The sequence below is a fragment of the Xyrauchen texanus genome, chromosome 48 (genome assembly GCF_025860055.1).
Source record: "Xyrauchen texanus isolate HMW12.3.18 chromosome 48, RBS_HiC_50CHRs, whole genome shotgun sequence".
Lineage (NCBI taxonomy): Eukaryota > Metazoa > Chordata > Actinopteri > Cypriniformes > Catostomidae > Xyrauchen > Xyrauchen texanus.
The window spans coordinates 2,559,322-2,581,038 of record NC_068323.1 but is presented as its reverse complement, the minus strand read 5'-3'; the positions used below and the strand labels follow the sequence as shown (position 1 = coordinate 2,581,038).

General features: G+C 37.7%; 2 protein-coding genes and 1 long non-coding RNA gene across 3 annotated transcripts in view; 1 reads left to right on the top strand and 2 right to left on the bottom strand.

The window, feature by feature from the left end:
- LOC127639461 (SLAM family member 9-like) overlaps positions 1–21,717 on the bottom strand; it is a 235,745-nt gene that overhangs the window by 8,036 nt on the left and 205,992 nt on the right. The window lies entirely within an intron of this gene.
- LOC127640022 (uncharacterized) lies at positions 3,561–4,428 on the top strand. Its single transcript, XR_007970050.1, has 3 exons — positions 3,561–3,706; positions 3,928–4,206; positions 4,368–4,428. It is a non-coding gene; the product is annotated as an uncharacterized LOC127640022 (long non-coding RNA).
- On the bottom strand, positions 12,479–21,618 carry LOC127640014 (uncharacterized). The gene is made up of 6 exons (XM_052122389.1): positions 21,500–21,618; positions 21,201–21,352; positions 15,595–15,924; positions 15,075–15,191; positions 14,418–14,513; positions 12,479–14,304 (listed from the first exon to the last, which is right to left on the bottom strand). Exons 2-6 carry the CDS (start codon positions 21,247–21,249, stop codon positions 14,222–14,224), a joined length of 675 nt encoding a protein of 224 aa, XP_051978349.1. The 5' UTR covers positions 21,250–21,352; positions 21,500–21,618; the 3' UTR covers positions 12,479–14,221.

Below are 21,717 nucleotides of genomic sequence, written 5' to 3'. Positions count from 1 at the left end.
GAGTATTATTTCAATGTTGTGTTTTACAATCCAATATATATATTCATATTCAAAGTAAAAGAGAGAAATAAATAAATACTGTTTGTTTCTCTTGTGCCCAAATCGTATGTGATAATTATTATTGTTGAACATTGTCTCCCCCTAGTGGTCTGATGTCAGCAATAGCAGCCATTAGAGCAGAGACGGCCAATCAGATCACAGCGATTCTGTAGGAATGAGGGAAGAATCTCAAAACTCATCATTACTGAATGTTAATGGACACTTCTGTTGGACTTCAGCATTTTGGACCAAATAAAATCGGCGTATCTCAGTCTTCTGATGGCTTTAAAAGACAACTTCAGATCTGAGAGAAACAAAATGGTTCATTAAAAACATCAGCGAACATGTAAATATCACATGGACATCTGCCGTTTCCTCAGTTCACCACTAGAGGCCACCAACACAGTTCTGACTTCTGCGGGATTCATCGCCGGATCTGTGACTGAAAAGTAATCTATAACAACAAAACTGATTCTGTAAAATACACATCTTAAATGTGTCTGTGTGGAGAAACTATTAAGACATTCAATAAGAAATGTCATATCTAGAGAGAAAGAGAAGAGACAAGCACAGATAGAAGGCCTAAAAGATCATTTCTTTTGTCCATCCATCCATCCATCTTCAACCGCTTATCCGAAGTCGGGTCGCGGGGGCAGCTGCTCCAGCAGGGGGCCCCAAACTTCCCTATCCCGAGCCACATTAACCAACTCTGACTGGGGGACCCCGAGGCGTTCCCAGGCCAGTGTGGAGATGTAATCTCTCCACCTAGTCCTGGGTATTCCCCGAGGCCTCCTCCCAGCTGGACGTGCCTGAAACACCTCCCTAGGGAGGCGTCCAGGGGGCATCCTTACCAGATGCCCAAACCACCTCAACTGACTCCTTTCAACGCAAAGGAGCAGCGGCTCTACTCCGAGCTCCTCACGGATGACTGAGCTCCTCACCCTATCTCTAAGGGAGAAGCCCGCCACCCTTCTGAGGAAGCCCATTTCGGCCGCTTGTACTCGCGACCTAGTTCTTTCGGTCATGACCCAGCCTTCATGACCATAGGTGAGGGTAAGAACAAAAATTGACCGGTAGATCGAGAGCTTTGCCTTTCGGCTCAGCTCTCTTTTCGTGACAACGGTGCGATAGAGCGAGTGCAATACCGCCCCCGCTGCCCCGATTCTCCGGCCAACCTCCCGCTCCATTGTCCCCTCACTCGTGAACAAGACCCCGAGGTACTTGAACTCCTTCACTTGGGGCAATACCTCCTTCCCTACCTGGAGTACGCACTCCATCGGTTTCCTGCATTTCTTTTGTAATTTATGTATTTTACATTTAAAGACTGTCAGTCAATGAATACACAATGCAAACTTGAATATCTCTAAACACACAGTAAGAATATTATATGTGTTGGTACTCGAGATGCTTCTGCTGAAATAGACATTGTAAAACATCAGGAAGTGTTCTGCCTCTACTGGAACTCAAAAAGATGAACACAAAGTCAGTGTGAAATGAGAAGAGAGAACACAAAATATGCCTAAATGTGCCATTGAACACTTTAGAAGTGACAGAAGGTACAAAACATCTGTGCAAATAAAGACACTGAAAATAATATCGAACATTCAATTAATAATATAGAAATAAAGTATTTGAAAGTATTATGAATGGGTGAGGTTGTTTCTGCGGTCAAACTTCTCTACATGTCAGGATGTTGGCTTCAACCATCTGTGTTTTCTATCTGTCTGTGTCTCCCCCTGTTTGTCTGTGAGTTGGTCTGTTCCAGTGGTGTGGCAGATCACCTGCACTTCATCATCTCATCACCAGTCGCTCTACTGAAACCTGGAGTTCTCAGCCATTCATTTCCAGATTGTTCAGTCTACTAGAGTGGTGCTAATGCTAAAAACCATCCTAGAGTCTAGTTTCTTTGCTTACAATGTTCAGTATTTGTTTTCGTGCTTCAGATCCACTATTTGTCCAGCCAACCACTTGTTGAACACCGGAACAGTGCGGCTGTGGCTCAGTTGGTAGAGCGTGTCGGCTGTCAATCGCAGGGTTGGTGGTTAGATTCTCGATATATAAATACAGTATTATTATTGTGTTTGTCTCATTTTTAATTTAGACACACAGAAGAGCAGCGTGTGTTTTTGTCCTGCAGAATGAAGCATGAATGTGTTTCCGTTGAATGTATGTGACAGTTCACAGTGAAACCTGCTGTGGTTTGAGCTGATTTTGGGTCAGCGAGATAAATGAATGTGGTTTGATCTGTTGGTGCACAAACGGTTATTAATGGATGTGTTTGGTTTGTGTATAAAGGTTTCTGTTTTCCACTCCTGTTAATATATAAAGCTCACATTGTTACTTTATAAACTTTAACTTTATTCCCATCGATTAATATCTAGTATATTAAAGATAATAATAGTTCGAGCAAGACTGAATTATCTGATTTCCTGTTTCATATTGAAAAGCATCACAAGTGATCATCCAAACATATATGATTATTAAAGGTTATTCACTCCCAGATCATGAACGCTCCATCAGAGATTTATAATGGATATAAAGTGATCACAGTCCACTTTGAGACATTATATAGCTGCAGGGTAACATGTGGGTCCTTTTAAAGAATGAATGTGATTTAAAGTCATGTTATCTATGATTCTAGAAGGTAACTACAGCTCAGCACTGATGACTGGAAGATTATTAAATATCTCTACAAGTGAACCAAGAAGACACTTGAGACACTTCATCTCTTACACTGCATGTCACACTGGACACAATGTCTGATAATGTTTAAATATTGTTGAGATAAGTTCTGCAAAGTGATTTAGATAGAAGTCTAAACCAACTAACAGTGAGTAAAACTCATGTTGAGTAACATAAATTCATATATAAATATAATCCATGTTTCCTGTGAGTGATGATATAATCACGGGCCTCAGTCACAAGAACGCGGACACACGCTAATGCGCGTTCACGCACAACTGTGAAATCCTGTAAGTGAAGAGCGAGCGCGCGTTCACGTCACATGCTGTCTAATTTCACTCTTTCCGACGTGTAGAAATGAAGAAGATGATTCTCGTGTTAGTTTTGCTGCATTTCGATGGTAAGTCATGATGTTTATTCATTCAGTTCAGAGAAAACTCGCAGGATTTATATTGGCGATTATTCCCACATAAAAGTGTTCATTTTTATTTAATTTAATCTTTTACTCGTTTAATTTTGTTTCCCAACAGAACCTCAAATCAGTCTGTAAAATATAGATCTTGATCATTAGAGAGGATTGCATCAGATTCATGTTTAATAAAGCATTTACACTTGTAAAGATTATAAAGATGTTTGTTTGTGTCTGCAGGTGTGTTTGGTGTTGATCCAGATAAAGTGAAGTCAGTGTCAGTGATGGAGGGAGATTCTGTCACTTTACACACTGATGATACTGAAATACTGAGAGATGATGATGTTTTACACTGGATGTTTGGAGCTCAGTATCCAGATACTGTTATAGCAGAAATCAACAGAGAAGCAAATATAACCTCAATAATGGACGAACAGTTGAGATTCAGACTGCAGCTGAACGATCAGACTGGAGATCTCACCATCACAAACATCACAACCGCACACACTGGACTTTATAAAGTAGAGTTCCTCATAAATACAACGCCAGTCAAGATATTCAATGTGACTGTTTATGGTGAGTGCAGAATAACATCAGTGTCCTCTTCATATTTCATTCTCACATCATCATCATACTATTATAAATATCAAAAACAATATAAATCATGCAATGTAATGAGAAGACTGAAGGTCTGACACTCTTGTCTTCTGAGACTCACAGATCACAATAAACTGCGACTGATTATGATGAAACTGATGTTTGATGTTTATTTTATTGACTCTGAATTATCTTTCCAGCTCATCTGCCGGTTCCTGTGATCATCAGAGACTCTTCTCAATGTTCTTCAAGCTCTAAATGTGTGTTGGTGTGTTCAGTGGTGAATGTGACACAGGTGACTCTCTCCTGGTACAAAGGAAACAGTTTATTGTCCTCCATCAGTGTGTCTGGTCTCAACAGAAGTCTCTCTCTACATCTGGAGTGTGTCGATGATTCTTACAGCTGTGTGATCAACAATCCCATCAGAAACCAGACTAAACATCTCAACATTACTGAAGTCTGTCAGCCGTGTTCAGGTGGTGAGTTTATTGATTGTTTACAGTCTCTGAAAATGCAAATTAATTTCTTTGATTCACTGTTGTGAGTTCTGATTGAAGTGAAACTAGTCGAAACTATTTCAATATTAGTTCATAAACCGGCTCAGTCCAGCTATCATCTGTTTGTTCTGTTGTTTCCTCAGATTGTGTTCACTGTTGTGCTTTCACTGAAGCTGTGATCCGATTGGTCCTCTCTGCTCTGGTGGGCGTGGCTTCTGTTGTTGTACTAGTTTATGACATCATATCCAGAAATGTCATGAAGTAATTCAACAGATATTCTAAAAGAAGAATAAACAGTCGATAACTTGTCCTGTCTATTTCATAATTACATTTTCTTGTTTGAAACTATTAAAAATGTATTTATTTAGTTTCATGTACAGAACATATATATGTGTATAATTACAATGGTGCATTAGATATTTTAAAGCTACATTTCTGTACAATAAATTTGGAAAACATAAATGAAATTCAGATTCTCTTGTAAAACTTCATTCAAAAGCTGCAAAACCTGTTGAAATGTTAATAAATTACACCATAAATATTATTATTACATACAGTATTATTGTGTTTGTCTCATTTTTAATTGAGACCCACAGAAGAGCAGCGTGTGTTTTTGTCCTGCAGAATGAAGCATGAATGTGTTTCCGTTGAATGTATGTGACAGTTCACAGTGAAACCTGCTGTGGTTTGAGCTGTTTTTGGGTCAGTGAGATAAATGAATGTGGTTTGATCTGTTGGTGCACAAACGGTTATTAATGGATGTGTTTGGTTTGTGTATAAAGGTTTCTGTTTTCCACTCCTTTTAATATATGAAGCTCACAGTTTCCCCATCGATTAATATCTAGTATTATATTAAAGATAATAATAGTTCGAGCAAGACTGAATTATCAGATTTCCTGTTTCATATTGAAAAGCATCGCAAGTGATCATCCAAACATATATGATTATTAAAGGTTATTCACTCCCAGATCATGAATGCTTCATCAGAGATTTATAAAGTATATATCTTAATGTAAGGATTCATGCAACTTTTCTTAATTTGGCTAATTTGAATGATTTCATACGATTGCACGCATATGAATTCCTATGACTTTCACTACAGCCAGTGACGTTGCTGGACATTGTTTCCATCTAGTACACGACAATTACGTGCTTCTGTCACACACAACAGCTTTCTATCATGTTTACACACTCTACTGATCGATTAGGTTTAGACAAGGTTATAACCCCACTGGTCCAATGAAATAATGGTCACGCCTCATACTGATGTATTTGAGAACTAATTTTATCTCTCTCTTCTTCAGCAGACACCGCGAAAACTAGTAAATAAAGACAAAATATACATCTCTCAGTCATTCTCAAGTCTCTCAAGCTAGAGTCCATTGATAAACTGGCCCAAACACGTTAGCACATCAAAAATGTGACAAAATCCAATAAAATCCCTGAAAACATATCACGTTGTCCATGTAAAGTCACATTAACAAACATTATACACAATATAAAATAAATGAAGGACAATTACTGTGTGCACCTCTTGGACCACATGCAGAATGTGGGTATTTTGGAGGATGAGCAAATATTTCAATAAATCCAGTAATTTTCTGAACATAATTACAGAACCAAATTGTTGTCTGTTTTCTCTATCCATAAAATAAAACCTCTTAGTTCAAGACTGATACTTTAGGGGGGCCTGGATAGAACAGTGAGTATAAACGCTGACTACCACTCCTGGAGTCGTGAGTTCAGCCAGGTATCCTAATCAACCAAATTGGCCCGGTTGCAAGGGAGGGTAGAGTCACATGGGATAACCTCCTCATGGTCACTATAATGTGTGGTTATCGCTCTCGGTGAGGCACATGGTGAGTTGTACGTGGATGCTGCGGAGAATAGCGTGGGCCTCCACATGCATAATGTCTTCGCGGTCACACGCTCAACGAGCCAAGTGATAAGGTACACGTATTGATGGTCTAAGGCACGGAGGCAACTGAGATTCGTCCTCCACCACTCGGAATGAGTCACTACGCCACCATGATGATTTAGAGCGCATTGTGAATTGGGCATTCCAAATTGGGGAGAAAAGGGGAGAAAAAAGACTGATACTTGAAACTCCCCACAGATAGGTGTATAAAGATTAGTTCCATGGGATCACATTTTAGTTGTTTTCTACAAGTACAACTAATGTATGAATTGGGCATTCAAGAATGGATGGCTCAATGAGTCGATGACCCTCTTTCCCTAGCTTTCTCTTTCCTATTTGTACTGTGGCTTTTCGCACCAGTCCATCTTTATCTTAACAAATAGCAAGCACTCTTCCAAGCTGGCATTCATTGTGGGGAATCTCTTCCTCTTTGACAATGACAATATTTCCAATCCACACATTTAATTTTGAAGAGTGCCACCATTGTCTGAGAGTGATGTTTGCTATATATTCCTTCCTCCATCTACTCCAGAAATACTCTGTCAGATGCTGCACTCTGCGCCACCTTTTCCTTGCATACAGATCTTCTGCCACAATTTTCCTGGTGGAGGCAGTGGGACAGAGGATTTCATGGTAAGTAAATGGTTTGGGGTAGGTGGCTCTAGGCCTTTGGTATCATTGATGCTGTTGGTGGTAAGTAGGTGGCTATTTATGATTGACATGGCTTCATAGAAGAATGTTCTCAAAGAAGCATCATCTAATCTACCTGTGCTGTGTAATAGGTCCCAGCTTAGGACACTCCTAATTGTCCTGATCTGCCGTTCCAAACACCTCCCACGTGACTTGCATCAGGTATGTTCATAGTGAAGTCACATTGTTTTGGGGCTAGATAAACAGGCAATCTGTCTTTGTCCACTTCTTTTAAAGCGTTAGTCAGTTTGTTTTTCATTTTCCCTTGATCTGATCTCTCTTAGAGCTCCATGGATATCTATAAAACACTGCAAAATATTTATGAGGGCATCAGTTGTTAGATCTTCCAACATTTTAATGTGAATTGCCCTCGAGTAGAGACAGTTTAATATAAGTCCACATTTCTTATGCTCTTTACAACCTCGCTTAGAGTGAAATGGTCCAAAACAATCCATCCCACTGTATGATAATGGTGTCGCGGAATCAACACATTTAGTAGTAGAAGAGGATTGGGAAGAGAAATCGGGCCGGGATTTTACACGATACTGGGCCATAGGTTGTTGAGTGCGGGGGGCGTTATGCGTTCTTTATAACGCAGCGGTCCGTTTTGTGGCCAGGCCACCGGGAAAAAGTCCTGGTGCTCCCAATGGCCAGTCCGCCACTGGTTAGAAGGTAGATTAGCCATCTTTTGCGTTTATGTTTACCTGCAAGCTCTCCTGCTCAAAAAACATTTTTTAATATGGTTCACTACAACTTTGCTGCCACCAACAAACCAGTAACCATTTGCTCTCAGTTCATTAAGAGTTTGTCCTTTGCTTTGGTGCTGAATTTTGTCATGGCAATAATCTAAGATCAGAAGTATACCACACCATCTCTTGGTAGGATTTCTGGGTGCTTCAAATCAAGAGGTAAGGAATATTTCTTTAATCACCCTCCTACCCTGAGAACACCATCTTGCAATACTTGGTCAAGTTGGAACAATTGATGGCTATGCGGTAGTTTGCCATGACTCAGTATTCACATTTCCTCTTTGAACCAATTTTACAAGCACAATACTGGCCTTTCTTCTGTATTCGAAATGTATGGGTTTTGCTGTTTTGGCTCCTTTTGCTAGTTGCTGGATCTGTTACGTCCCAGGGCGTATCTTTCTTTTATTTTTTTGTTACATCTGTGGATGTAGAAGTTGTATGTATATTGACTATACATTGTTTCTGTTGTCTCCCTTGTGTTCCCTGTCATCCCAACCAGGTTAATTTACATCAGCTGTGAGTAATTAAGATTGAGTGCTGAGCAGCTCTGATTGGTGCACTACCAGAAGAACATGGGAATAAAGCTGAGGTGGAAAGGCTGCTAGGAGAGACTCTTTCCTCCTGCCCCAGTGTTGATAGCCTTTGTGTTTTAATGCTGTTGTTAATTGGAAACTACAAGTTGTTCTTTATGTTAAACTTACCCCAATTTAAACATTGTACTAGAAGTTCCTTTGTTGGGTGTGCGATCTTTTCCACCTGTTGGTATCTACGGAAGCGGTAGAGAGGTGGGCGCCATTTTCTTTGTTAAACCTGTTTTCTCTTGTTTATGGCTAGGTAGGGAGTGAGGCAAGATTTGTTATTTTCTATTTCTTTGTCTGTAAGGGTAAGTAGTTTGTGCCTCCCTTTCAGCTAGACTCATTTTGTTTGTTATTTTGGCCTGGTCCCCTCTTGAAGACTTTATGCTTCCCTTTTGTTTTGTATTTAATAGAGGACAATAAACTAGTAAACTGTTTTTGTAACCTGTTGTGGTTATTGTTGGCTGGGACAGGAGTGAAGACCTCCAAACACATTTTTTTTTTCTCCTATCTTTAAGTTCCTTATAAATTGTTAGTTTTCTTCCCGACCTCTAGATGGGGAGGAAACGTAACAGATCCGAGCCATAGACTGTAAAAAAAAAATATGGACGATGCCCCTTTGCTCTTTTCCATTGGTGAGAACTGAAGCCGCCAGTGTCCCGATATGGCGCTGACATCTTGGGACTTGAGTCTGCGCAGTTGCGATTTCGGGACCAGACCTGTACAGTAGTGAGCAGGAAGTAAAGCCGTGAAATCAAGGCCCCACCCTCACTCTTGCTGAATCAATCGCAAGTACACGCCCCTGCACTTTTGACGGTGTGAAATAATTATAGAAATTTAGATATTACATTTTAAATCTCCTCCGAAGATCCCGAAAAAAAAGTCAGTTGGTCACAGCACCATTTTTATAGCATCAAATAACTAACTAAAAACAAACTTATTTTGAAAACAAACACTTGAAATTACATCAACGTGATAGTTTCTGTCATTTACTGTAGGTTCTATCTTTGGAAAAAAGATATGTGAAGTGTAATTTAATTGATTAATTGGTCTCACGTCCTGTTGAATAACATGGGGAGGTGGGGTTTATGATCTATACTAGGACCAGTCACCGGGGGGCGATCGAGACGTTTTGGCTTCACTTTTGAGGGCTTAACCGGCACACTTGATCCGAGCAACAACATTCAATGCTGTATGCCATTTTGAGAACCAATTAAGTCTTTCCAAAAAATTGTCCACTTTTACTACATTTGTTAGTAGTACTTGTGTCGTTTTGACTTCAGGATAGCCCACTAGAAGCTCTCAAGTTGACTTTGGTGTGACAATCTTACTTTCCCATAGAAACTTGGTTCCAGTAAGCCAATTTGAACTAATCTATACCTAGCATTGTTTAGACCTACACCTTGAGGCATTTGGAAGCGTGAGCTGCTAGATTTTGATCAGTGTTGATATAGTGCCACTGCTGGTCCATAGCTTCTCTGATACTTTGGTCTCAATTTGCCATGAAAACATGAAACCTTCAGGCTTCATTGTTAGCCTAAGACTAACTCTGAATCTGTCCAAAATACGCTTGGTCAATTTTGAGCTCCAGCTCCTCCCTTAGCATACTACTGACTGACAAGGAGACCACTGCAGCTATTAACTCGAGCCTTGATAAGGTAAGGTTTTGTGTTGCTCGTTTCTCATCCAGGACGACTTTAAAGGAGAAGGTGTCACTGTTCACACTCCACTTTACTCCCAACATGAGCTGGACTGGGAGTTCATCATAACTGAGGTCCACATCCTGAACTCCGCTGGAGATTAACTTGTGGAGGTGCAATCTCCCCCTTGCACATGCATTTTGTGCTTCTCTCACTGGTTTGATGGCTGTGTCCACAGATTCTACACTAATGAAGTATCATCAATATAGAAATTCTTTCTGATGAAGTTGGCTGTTTCGTGATAATCTTCATTATGGTTTGCAAGATACTTCAATACATAATTTGCGCAGCTAGGAGAGAAAACATGGACAATCATGTAATATACATGTTTGGATTTGAATTTGTATCACCATTTTCCCACCATCGTAAGCAATCTCTGTCCTCCTGGCTTTCATGGAACCTGTGGAACATCTATTCTACATCACAGATGACTGAGATTGTGTGTTTGCAGAATCCACAGTGTACTACTGTCAGCCCATTTGTGAGATCAGGTCAAGCTAGTAAGTGATCATTCAGAGCCGTCCCATCATACTTGGCAGAGCAGTTGAACACAACCCTGAATTGTTCTGCCTTTCTTGGGTGATAGACCCATTGATGAGGAATATACCACATATTTCCTGCCTTGGATTGGTGTTCAGCTATCTCTGCATTACCATCCTTTGGGATTTTTCTCAATTTTTCCTTTCAGGCGCTACAGCCGCACCGAGCCAGCCCCTTATTTTCTAGCAGTTGTAGGTGTGTCATAAAAGGGAGGGGCATTTCCAGGTGCCCATCTGTATTAAAGTGTATTCTTTCATTCAGCGATTGCATGAATTGTATGTCATCTTGTGATATGGCACATGAGTGGGTTGTATAATCAGGCTGGTAAATCCACTTACACTGATGTCTTTCATTCCAGAACTCTCTGTATCTCTGATAGTGCTGATTTCTGCTGCTGCTGGAACTCTGAGTTTGGCTGCAGTTTTGATGTTCTGCTTCTTCAGGAAATGTAGAAAAACACAAAGAGGGCAAGTGTTGTCTCTTATACACTGAAGTTATTTCATTTAAGAGCTTGTTTCTGATCTGATCCTTAAAAATGACTTTATTGGTGTAATCAAATACAGTCAGGTTGATCCAATCCAATTTTTTATTTGAATAATACCAGTTTATTTATATGTTAGCATAGTAAGCAAATTTTTTTTTTTTTTTTTTTTTATACAATAAACAATTTTCTATATTTTCTGTGAAAACAAAGGTATAGTTCACTTCAAATTTTATTATCAATGCTTTTATGCTTTTGTAAGGCTGACATCAAGAGGTCGTAAAAGTCAAAGAACTCTGCGAGAACCAAGTCATTAAAAACTCTCACACAGAAGAGCATCTTCGCCTACTGAGCAAGGACAATAAAACACAAACCTCACATCTGACCTCTATCTGACCTCAGGCCAATTTAGGCACAAACATCTGCCCCCCTCCTTATCGCATGCAACAAAATATAATATCTGATGTATACAAATAATGTAACTAGTGTAACATGTTTGGAATCATTTAAAATGTCTCAGTGCATCTGGTATAGTGCTCTTATTCCCAGGTTTGTAAAACTTAATGACAACAAAGTTATACGGTCTTTGCCAAATGCTTTATAATTCTGGAGGTCTGTCTCCATCCCTGCTTGTATGTTAATAAAGTATGTCCCCAGGACTTCCAAACCTAACCACTCCCAAAATCCCCTTTGTCCATGGTTTGGGTATTTAAGGAGGTGTGACACATTGCTCATGGCTCTCTGTAATCAGACGAACCCAAACAGTTTACTGTGTGTAGTTTATTTCAGGTGATTGCAATTTGAATTTCTTATGTTTTGATAAAATGTCTAACTTTGACTTATCAATGTCTAATTGGAATTGATGAATTGATTATGTTACCTGATCAATAAATTGTCAACATTTGATTTATTCTGACTGACTCTGAAATTGCTTTTCCCAAACAGATTAAACGATTCGTATGTTACCGCAAGTCTGCGTCAGTTTAGTGACGACTAATATTTGGCATCGATTCAAGTGTACTTGGTTTGCAAAGACAAAAAGGGAATTTCCGTTTAGAACAGCAAACGCTGCTTGACCAATCTAAATCCGGGTGTCTAACCTCTGTTTTAATTTGATGTTTCTCCAGATAAGTGTACGTGGGAAACCACGCATGGCCAATCCAAAGCTATTATAAGAGAAGTTATGTTGGTCAACTTACATCTGTAATAGTGTCCGTGACCTCTACTGAAGAAAACGTTAAGTTACATTCAAGTGTATGCAATTCCATGGGGCTATACTGAAGTATCTTTGATTGTGTATACGTGAACGTGACCGATCTCAGGTATATAGCAATTACCTCTGTTTGATGATCCAATACTGGCCGCTTGTGATCGTGAGACCCGCGGTGTAGAGAAAACACGCGAGGACCTCAAAGCGACATAGTTTCCTAATCTAAAGGGGTAAAATATAATTAAAGGAGTTAAAAGAATAATCAAACATTCGCTCACTTTTAATGATGCTCAGATATCATTAAAAACCTTTTTCATTTATGGAGTCAGATGAATAAACGAGGTAATACATAAGAGAAAATGTATTTCATTTAATATTGTTGTGTTGCGTAACAAGAAAGACAGAAACGCGCAGAGACCTTCACCCGTATTATTGGAGACCGCCATTGGACCGATAAACGGGCTTACACTTTTATTTGTGTTGTGACATTTAAAATGTAATTAAATTATTCACAATCTTTATTGTTCTTTAAGTAAAAAAAAACACTTAATAAAGACAATAAATATACAAAAGATAGTACAGCAGGACATTGTTCATTAAAACACATCATGAGGTCAATAAAGTGTCAATAAAACCTGCCATTAAAAAGTCTTTTCAGGAAGATTTCAACAATAAAATAAATATTGCAATAAATTGTTTTCATTAATAACCTGTAAACACAAACATGTGACATCAGAGATCACGGTTCATTGATTATATAGTTGACTCTTGTCTGAATATTGGCTGAGGTGGTTTCATGTTGTTCTCTTGTTTACCAACAACTATTACAAATATTTATTTGGATTTTTAGTTTAGAGCATTTAATTGAGAAAATGTATTTTAATTTAATAGAGGATTCAAATCAAACCTTATATACTGTGTGTTTAAAGTATGAATTACTCAAATCTTAAGACTCAAACATACTTTACATAAGTACATGATCACAGTCACTGTGTGTCTCTCATCATGAAGAACATTGTCAATATGCAGCTTTAGTATTAAGAGAGAGTTTGTGTTTTAGTGAGTAAAAGATGGATTAAATGAACAGAAAGGTGTGAGTCTTCACCCCATTATACACGCCAACAAATATGTTAATGATTTGTTTTTGTTTTGGCTTGTTTTCCTATAAATAAAATATGTAAAATTAATTTAAAATAATGTACATTTTCTTTAGCAGCCTTAATAGAAGAAAATATTGTTATCCAAGAATATTGAAAATACAAATATTTTAAAATATCTAAAAATCCTTTTAAAAAGATTAATTTGCCTGGGAAGCAGCATATGAGATATTTACACTTGATTTGAGAGAATAGACCTTGCATACAAGTATATTTTGTGTATTGTTGTGTGTTGCAATCTTAATCAGTATATATGTGTGTGACTAATCTTAAAGTATGCCTGTTAACAAATGATGAATGATGTGTGTAACTAACTACAAATTATATGTAAAACCAAAAATGCTTAAAGGAAACTGCAGCTGCATTTCTGACACTGGAGATGAGGGGAACCTAGAGACAGTTTATACATTGGAAATTATTTAGGCAGGGGAACCTTGAAACAGTACCTACATTGGAAATTCTTTAGGCAAAAAACTGATAAGAATGAACCAATGGGAGGTAAAACCGGTAATCCTACTGAAGCAAAAACCAACCAACGGAATGAGTGGAACTTATCTCTTAGAATATTGGAGATCACCCGGTGGCAAAAATAAGCCAATGAAAAGAGTAAAAACCTGAGAACAAAGGAACACACCTTGGGTCAGAAATGTAGAAAAGAAGGGAACACTGGAGAAACTGGATCGTTTTGAGCGGAGCTTACGAGTGAAGCAGACTAGATCCCCAGTTGGCTGAATGATTTTTGTACTTATTCTTTCTTGTTAATAAATACAATTTTTACTTTGAAAACTTGACTTCGTCTCCTCAAAAAAGAACACGACAGTATAAGTGTATTTTAATACACTTATATTTAAGATAAATTCTCTTAAAGTCTAAATATATCATATGCTGCTTCTCAAGTGAATGCATCTTTTTTTAGATATTTGTAAAAGGAAAACGAGACAAAAATAAGACAAACAGAATAATCGGTTGGTTAATCTTCATAGTTGTTGTTGGATTTTGTCGTCAAGTCGTCTTTCTTCAGTCAGAACGTCAGTTTCAGAATTCTGCACTTTTATTAAACCTGGAGAAAAAGAGATGATTGTATTAATATCTTCTTTCTTAATCATTATTATTAACCACAACATCAATGAATCTGTGATTTTGTTTGCAGTTTAAGATAAAGACAACACTTGCCTTTTACTCTGTGTTTCCTGAAGCAGATCACAGCTGAGATTATAACAATTAATACTGCAGTCAAACACACCGTACTGATGATGATGATGATAGAAACTAAAAAGATAAAGAGAAACAAACATTAACTTCTATAAAGTGAAACACTTTTATCACTGATAATCAATCGATCAATGAATCAGTATTTAAAGCTGCAGTGTGTTTAATAAACAGAGACTGTAAGACCATCATTCATTGGTTAATGTTTTACTGTGAACACTGTGTCTCTGTGTCTATAAAACATTCCTCCTGTTCTGAGTGACACCTGACAACAACACCGACTCCACCAATGGCGTGAGCTGGGGGCGGGGCTATCTATCTGTATTCATAAATAAACACTAACACTAGATAGAGGCTCATAAATAAACACTAACACTAGATAGAGGCTCATAAATAAACACTAACACTAGATAGAGGCTCATAAATAAACACTCATGATGATAATATACAAGATTATACAGAATGTGTTTCTTCAATGTCTTAAATACATCTAAGAGAAACGATTGAATATAACAACACATTCTGTCAATCATGTGTTATAGTGTGTAAGATCTATTAAACATATTCAAATCATTTGATTTATGACATCCAGATCATCTCATTAAATAAACACTGACGCACCTGAACGTGATCGACCGGGAGTATTCTCATCAATCTCATCAATCTCATCAGTCTTCTTATTCTCATCAGTCTCCTCAGTCTCATCAGTCTTAATCTCCTCAGTCTCTGATTTCTTCTCTGAAGACAGAAACATCAACAATCTCAATATAAACATTCACTGGTTTAAAACAGAAACAGAATTTCCTCTTGCAGTGTCTCATTTTCTAAAGGCAGTTTATATATAGTTTATTGTCTCATATTAAACTGATTTTATATGTATTACACAAACAGATCTTCAGTTTTATGCTACAGATAGTTAAACATGCTCTTTCCTTCTCAAACTAATGACTCGACAACTTCACAATTTACAAATGAGTCCCACAAATAGACTGAAAATGCACTTGTGTTCATCCCAAAGCAGCAAAGACATCATTCAAAGTGAATTACAGGAAGAAACTCTGAATGTTTCAAGCAGTCAGTAATAAACACATGAGTGAGTTTCATTTGATTTATAACACACAGGAAACATTAAAATACTCACCATTAACAGTTACACTGAATGTTTTGTATGAGACTTTATTATTGGTTATTCTGAGTGTATAAAGTCCCGAGTGTTCAGTTGTGATGTCTCTGATGGTGAGAGATCCAGTTTTACTGTCCAACTCCAGTCTGTCTTTAAATATCCCATCAAGAACATCATCATATACTGGCTTGATATTGGCCTTTCCATTGATGTGAGCAATACGAGTGTCTTCAGGTCCAAAACACCACACAATCAGATCACTTTCCAGTTTTTCAATATTTGTGTGTAGAGTGACTGAATCTCCCTCAATCACTGACTTGATTTCATCCGTGTCAACTCCAAACACACCTGATGAACACACAGAAAGTTTGCAGGTATTTAAACACATGATTAACACTCACATGCTACTTTTTCCTAATTAAGAGACACGTTAGACATTATTCACAGTAGTATCATAATTAATATCTGATGGGAATGTAAACGAGGCTTTGAGGAACAGAAGAACAGTTTTATGTATAAAGCTGCAGAATCTCCTTCATCATATCTTTATTTCTGTTCCTCAGTTTCATTCATGTAAATATTCTCTGAATCATCGAATGTAAATAATTCTATAAAGTGGCAAATCCTTACAATAGTTTTACCCTTTCTTCTGTTAATCATTTTAGCAATTTTGTGTTTCACAAACAACAACAATAAACCCACATAGTGCCCCTTTAATGGGACAGTTCACCCAAAAATGATTCGTTCATTATTTCTGCACCCAGTTTCTAATCCTCAAGGATGAAAGATGGGAACAGTGCTCTTGTTTTCCATTCAATGAAAGTGAGTGGTGACTGAGATCAGACATCAGTTTCAATGGAACACAAGAGATGTTAGAGACTGACAGTCTCAGTCACCATTCATGTTCATTGTACGTAAAACAAGAACACTTTCTAACACTTTTCTAAAGGAGGTAGTAACTTCCCAGAGGATAGATGAACTTACTACAGGTACAAATAATACATTATCATCAATTATAAAAGTATAGTAATCAACTATTTTAGAAACATATTCACTAAAATGAACGTGAATGACCCAAGAGAGATTATTGAACACAATCTATTTTAAATGGGTTGTAGTTGTAGTGGGGAGCCGTACCCAAAATATCTGCATGAAAAACACTTGTACACCAAATGGTAAGTGTGTTTTTTTTACTACGGCTTAAAAAAAACTATTTTTATCTTCATTGGCACAAAAAAACCAAATTTCACAGTTTTTTGTCCCTGGCACAAAATGACCATCTAACATCATTTCACTATTCAAATCAGCAGCACAAAGAAAGAGACAAAGGCCAGCATGGAGCATTGTCATGTCCATCAATGCAAATTAGCAGGTTATTAAAAAAATAATTGTTTGTTTGTTTGTTTGTTTGTTGTACAGATTGTTCCTTTAACTACTCAGAAATACATGCTATGGCTTATACATGCCTTGGAGAGATGTTTGGCCACTACCGGGCAAAAGTTTTGAAACTCATTCTTTATTATAATTTAGTTTTTTTCTTTACATTTTAGAATAGTAGTAAAGTCATCACAACTATGGAATAATAGAAATGGAAATATTGGAATTCTGTTGTGATAAATCAAAACTGTGTAATATTTGAGCATCTTCACATCTTCCCTTTGCCTAGAATTTGCAGACATGAACTCTTGACATTTTCTCAATCAGCTTCTTGAGGAATCACCCTGAGATGCTTTTTAAACAGTATTGAAGGAGTTTCCATCTATATTGGGCACTTAATGGCTGCTTTTCTTTATTATTCGGTCCAAGTCATCCATTTTAAAAACTTTTTTTTAATTACGTTTTAGTTTTAAAATGAAATAAATTAATATGGTGGCCCAATTATATTTTTGTCAACAAAACTTATTTAAAACATTTAAAGATAAGATGTGACGCCTCCTCGATCACACACGAACACACACACAGAGCAGAGCCTCTTCACAGCGTCAAGGAACTCGCGCTGATGACGTGTGATTGTCTGCGTCAACAAGTTGCAGTGATATGCAAATATAGACTGACAGACAGGAAAGACATCCTATCATCCACATTGTTAGGAATTCCTTGTCTTGTTTCACTGTTGCCCTCTGTCTGCCATTTTTGTCACCTTTGCATTCCTTAGTTTTCACTTTTGTCCTTTGTGTAGCCCCTTAGTCTCTTTGTTAGCCTTTGTGTTCACTCGTCATTGTTAAAGAACTACACTTCCCAGAATCCACCTGCCATCATCACTGTCATTTTGTTCATTGTTTTCACCTGTGTCTCATTCAGTCATCACTCACTGTGTATTTAAGCCCTGCTTTTTGTTCACTCCTTGTCGTTCGTTGAGTGTTGTTAGCCTGGTATGTGTTTCCTGCCCGTTTCCTCTGTCTTGTGCTTATTTCCCCATTGTGGGTTATTTTCTTTGTGTTTATCTGTTTATAATAAAGTAAGCTTGCATTTAGACCCACTCTCCTCGTCTGCCTTCGCTGTCTGCACTTGTAACACACACATATATATATATATATACAGTGAGGAAAATAAGTATTTGAACACCCTGCTATTTTGCAAGTTCTCCCACTTAGAAATCATGGAGGGGTCTGAAATTGTCATCGTAGGTGCATGTCCACTGTGAGAGACATAATCTAAAAAAAAAATCCAGAAATCACAATGTATGATTTTTTAAATATTTATTGGTATGATACAGCTGCAAATAAGTATTTGAACACCTGAGAAAATCAATGTTAATATTGCAATTACAGAGGTCAAGCGTTTCCTGTAGTTTTTCACCAGGTTTGCACACACTGCAGGAGGGATTTTGGCCCACTCCTCCACACAGATCTTCTCTAGATCAGTCAGGTTTCTGGGCTGTCGCTGAGAAACACGGAGTTTGAGCTCCCTCCAAAGATTCTCTATTGGGTTTAGGTCTGGAGACTGGCTAGGCCACGCCAGAACCTTGATATGCTTCTTACAGAGCCACTCCTTGGTTATCCTGGCTGTGTGCTTCGGGTCATTGTCATGTTGGAAGACCCAGCCTCGACCCATCTTCAATGCTCTAACTGAGGGAAGGAGGTTGTTCCCCAAAATCTCGCAATACATGGCCCCGGTCATCCTCTCCTTAATACAGTGCAGTAAGCCCTGTCCCATGTGCAGAAAAACACCCCCAAAGCATGATGCTACCACCCCCATGATTCACAGTAGGGATGGTGTTCTTGGGATGGTACTCATCATTCTTCTTCCTCCAAACACGGTTAGTGGAATTATGACCAAAAAGTTCTATTTTGGTCTCATCTGACCACATGACTTTCTCCCATGACTCCTCTGGATCATCCAAATGGTCATTGGCAAACTTAAGACGGGCCTTGACATGTGCTGGTTTACGCAGGGGAACCTTCCGTGCCATGCATGATTTCAAACCATGACGTCTTAGTGTATTACCAACAGTAACCTTGGAAGCGGTGGTCCCAGCTCTTTTCAGGTCATTGACCAGCTCCTCCCGTGTAGTTCTGGGCTGATTTCTCACCTTTCTTAGGATCATTGAGACCCCACGAGGTGAGATCTTGCATGGAGCCCCAGTCTGAGGGAGATTGACAGTCATGTTTAGCTTCTTCCATTTTCTAATGATTGCTCCAACAGTGGACCTTTTTTCACCAAGCTGCTTGGCAATTTCCCCGTAGCCCTTTCCAGCCTTGTGGAGGTGTACAATTTTGTCTCTAGTGTCTTTGGACAGCTCTTTGGTCTTGGTCATGTTAGTAGTTGGATTCTTACTGATTGCATGGGGTGGACAGGTGTCTTTATGCACCTAACGACCTCAAACAGGTGCATCTAATTTAGGATAATAAATGGAGTGGAGGTGGACATTTTAAAGGCAGACTAACAGGTCTTTGAGGGTCAGAATTCTAGCTGATAGACAGGTGTTCAAATACTTATTTGCAGCTGTATCATACAAATAAATAGTTAAAAAATCATACATTGTGATTTCTGGATTTTTTTTTTAGATTATGTCTCTCACAGTGGACATGCACCTCACGATGACAATTTCAGACCCTCCATGATTTCCAAGTGGGAGAACTTGCAAAATAGCAGGGTGTTCAAATACTTATTTTCCTCACTGTATATATATATATATATATATATATATATATATATTATTATTATTATTATTATTATTATTATTATTTTTTTTTTTTTTCATTTTATGCCACTTAAATTATTGATTGCTATCAGGATGTGAAGAGATTTTCAACCAGTATAACTAAAAATGTTTCTGGAAAAGATCGCACACACAAGATTTATGGTGAGAACAGACTCAACAGAGAGAAAGTCCATCACTAGTAATTATCAACTGCAGAACTATATAAGATAAGCTATTAATCATCATCATCATCATCATCATCAATCCTTTATTTTATTTTCAGGAGAACATTAAGTTCCCTCGTGACCCTCAGACATGTTATAACAGGGTAAACACAGCTGCAGTTCATACATTTATTAGATGGTTGGCCTGATTTTGTGCATCAGTTGTCAGTTTTTGTGTTTCTCTCACTATGATTCATATGTGAAAAGTGTCCATTGTTGTGAATCCACGTTGTCTTTTGGGTTAGGTGTAAGACATGCATTAGGTGCAGGTTAAATTGGTAAACATTTAATAACTAACACTCTCAAAGCTGACAGGACTCTGTATTCACATTGCCAGATTGTCTCATAATGGCAAATATTGGTAAACAATGTAAATAAAGTTTGTTTGCACTTGTTTAAAGGAATGGTAAATTGGTACATTTAAGGACTTTTCAGTGAATCTTAGTGAGTTTACTGTTAATCAGTGCAACTAAATATTAACTGTTGTATTTCATTTCAGGTTTGTTCCTGTGGATCTGTCGTGTCCCAACGCCTGTTGTTGAAATAGTAACAATGCGGTTGCATTTTGGGAAACTGATATCAAGGGTGAAGATTTGGCTTGAACATTGAACACAGTATAAATAATGGAGGGGTTGTATTTGCTTGCTTTTATTATTCCCCAGAATCGACACCCCTGACTGGCATATTTGCAAAACCTTTAGGATATCATTTATTTTAATAGTGGCGATTATTTATTGTAAATTATATTTTTAATTAAACAATCATAAGGGTATTTGAAATAATGTAGAATTCACAAAATACACTAAAATACAAAACATGCATTGACATGAAACACACCCGTATGTACAAATCTAATAACAACCGTACAGGAAATCTCTTCACTGGCATCAACAGATTGAAACTGGTATAACCGGTTTGATGAGGAAGAACTGGGTTTCATGTTGACTGTCACGCTGGTGATTATGTGCGTCTGTAATTGTGTTTTATAATATGCCGTTGACTCAGTAGAAAGACAGACTTTTCTTTTTAACTCTGAGACTTCTTTAAATATTCAGAACTCAAAACTACATTGTAAGAGGAAGTTCAGAAATCTCGTGCCGTGTGAACAAAACTATACAATTATCAACTTATTCCTCAAATATATTATTCACAGAAAATGAAAGCTTGCTACTGTTTTTTAAATTTGATATATTATAATATTAAAAGTATAAAAATAATAATGTATAAAATAAAGTTAAATAATGATAATATCTTACCATTGACAATGAAGAGTTGTAGAGCGAGTAAACTCCAGCAGTACTTCATGATGTTCTTAAAGAAGCAACAGACTTAAACTCTGATGTGATGTAGAAGAGACGATCTGGTGTGTGTGAATTCCTTTTGTCAGCTACAGAAAAACACCTCCCTCCTCCATTGGTTTCAGCAGAATTTTATTTATTTTTATAAATAAAGTATAAAAATGATAAACATAATGAAAAATAAAGTATGAAATTGTATAAAAAGAATAATGTATAAAATAAATAGTTAGACAATGGTAATATCTTTCAAGTCTTACCATTCACAATGAAGAGTTGTAGAGCGAGTAAACTCCAGCAGTACTTCATGATGTTCTTAAAGCAGCGACAGACTTAAACTCTCTCCAGAACCCGCAGCGTCTGATGTTGTTAAACTCTGTGACGTAGAAGAGACGATCTGGTGTGTTTGAATTCCTTTCATGAGCTACAGTGAAACACCTCCCTCCCTCCTCCAATGAAAGTATGTACACGTCAGCAT

What these genes read in the sequence shown, in the direction of transcription:
- LOC127640014 (XM_052122389.1), bottom strand. Translation starts at nt 21,249, where the DNA reads ATGAAGTACTGCTGGAGTTTACTCGCTCTACAACTCTTCATTGTCAAT. An exon ending in ACAACTCTTCATTGTCAATG is followed by an intron (nt 15,925 to 21,200) that starts GTAAGATATTAT and finishes TGTGTTCATCAG; the next exon opens with GTGTGTTTGGAGTTGACACG. An exon ending in TCCCGGTCGATCACGTTCAG is followed by an intron (nt 14,514 to 15,074) that starts GTGCGTCAGTGT and finishes TTATCTTTTTAG; the next exon opens with TTTCTATCATCATCATCATC.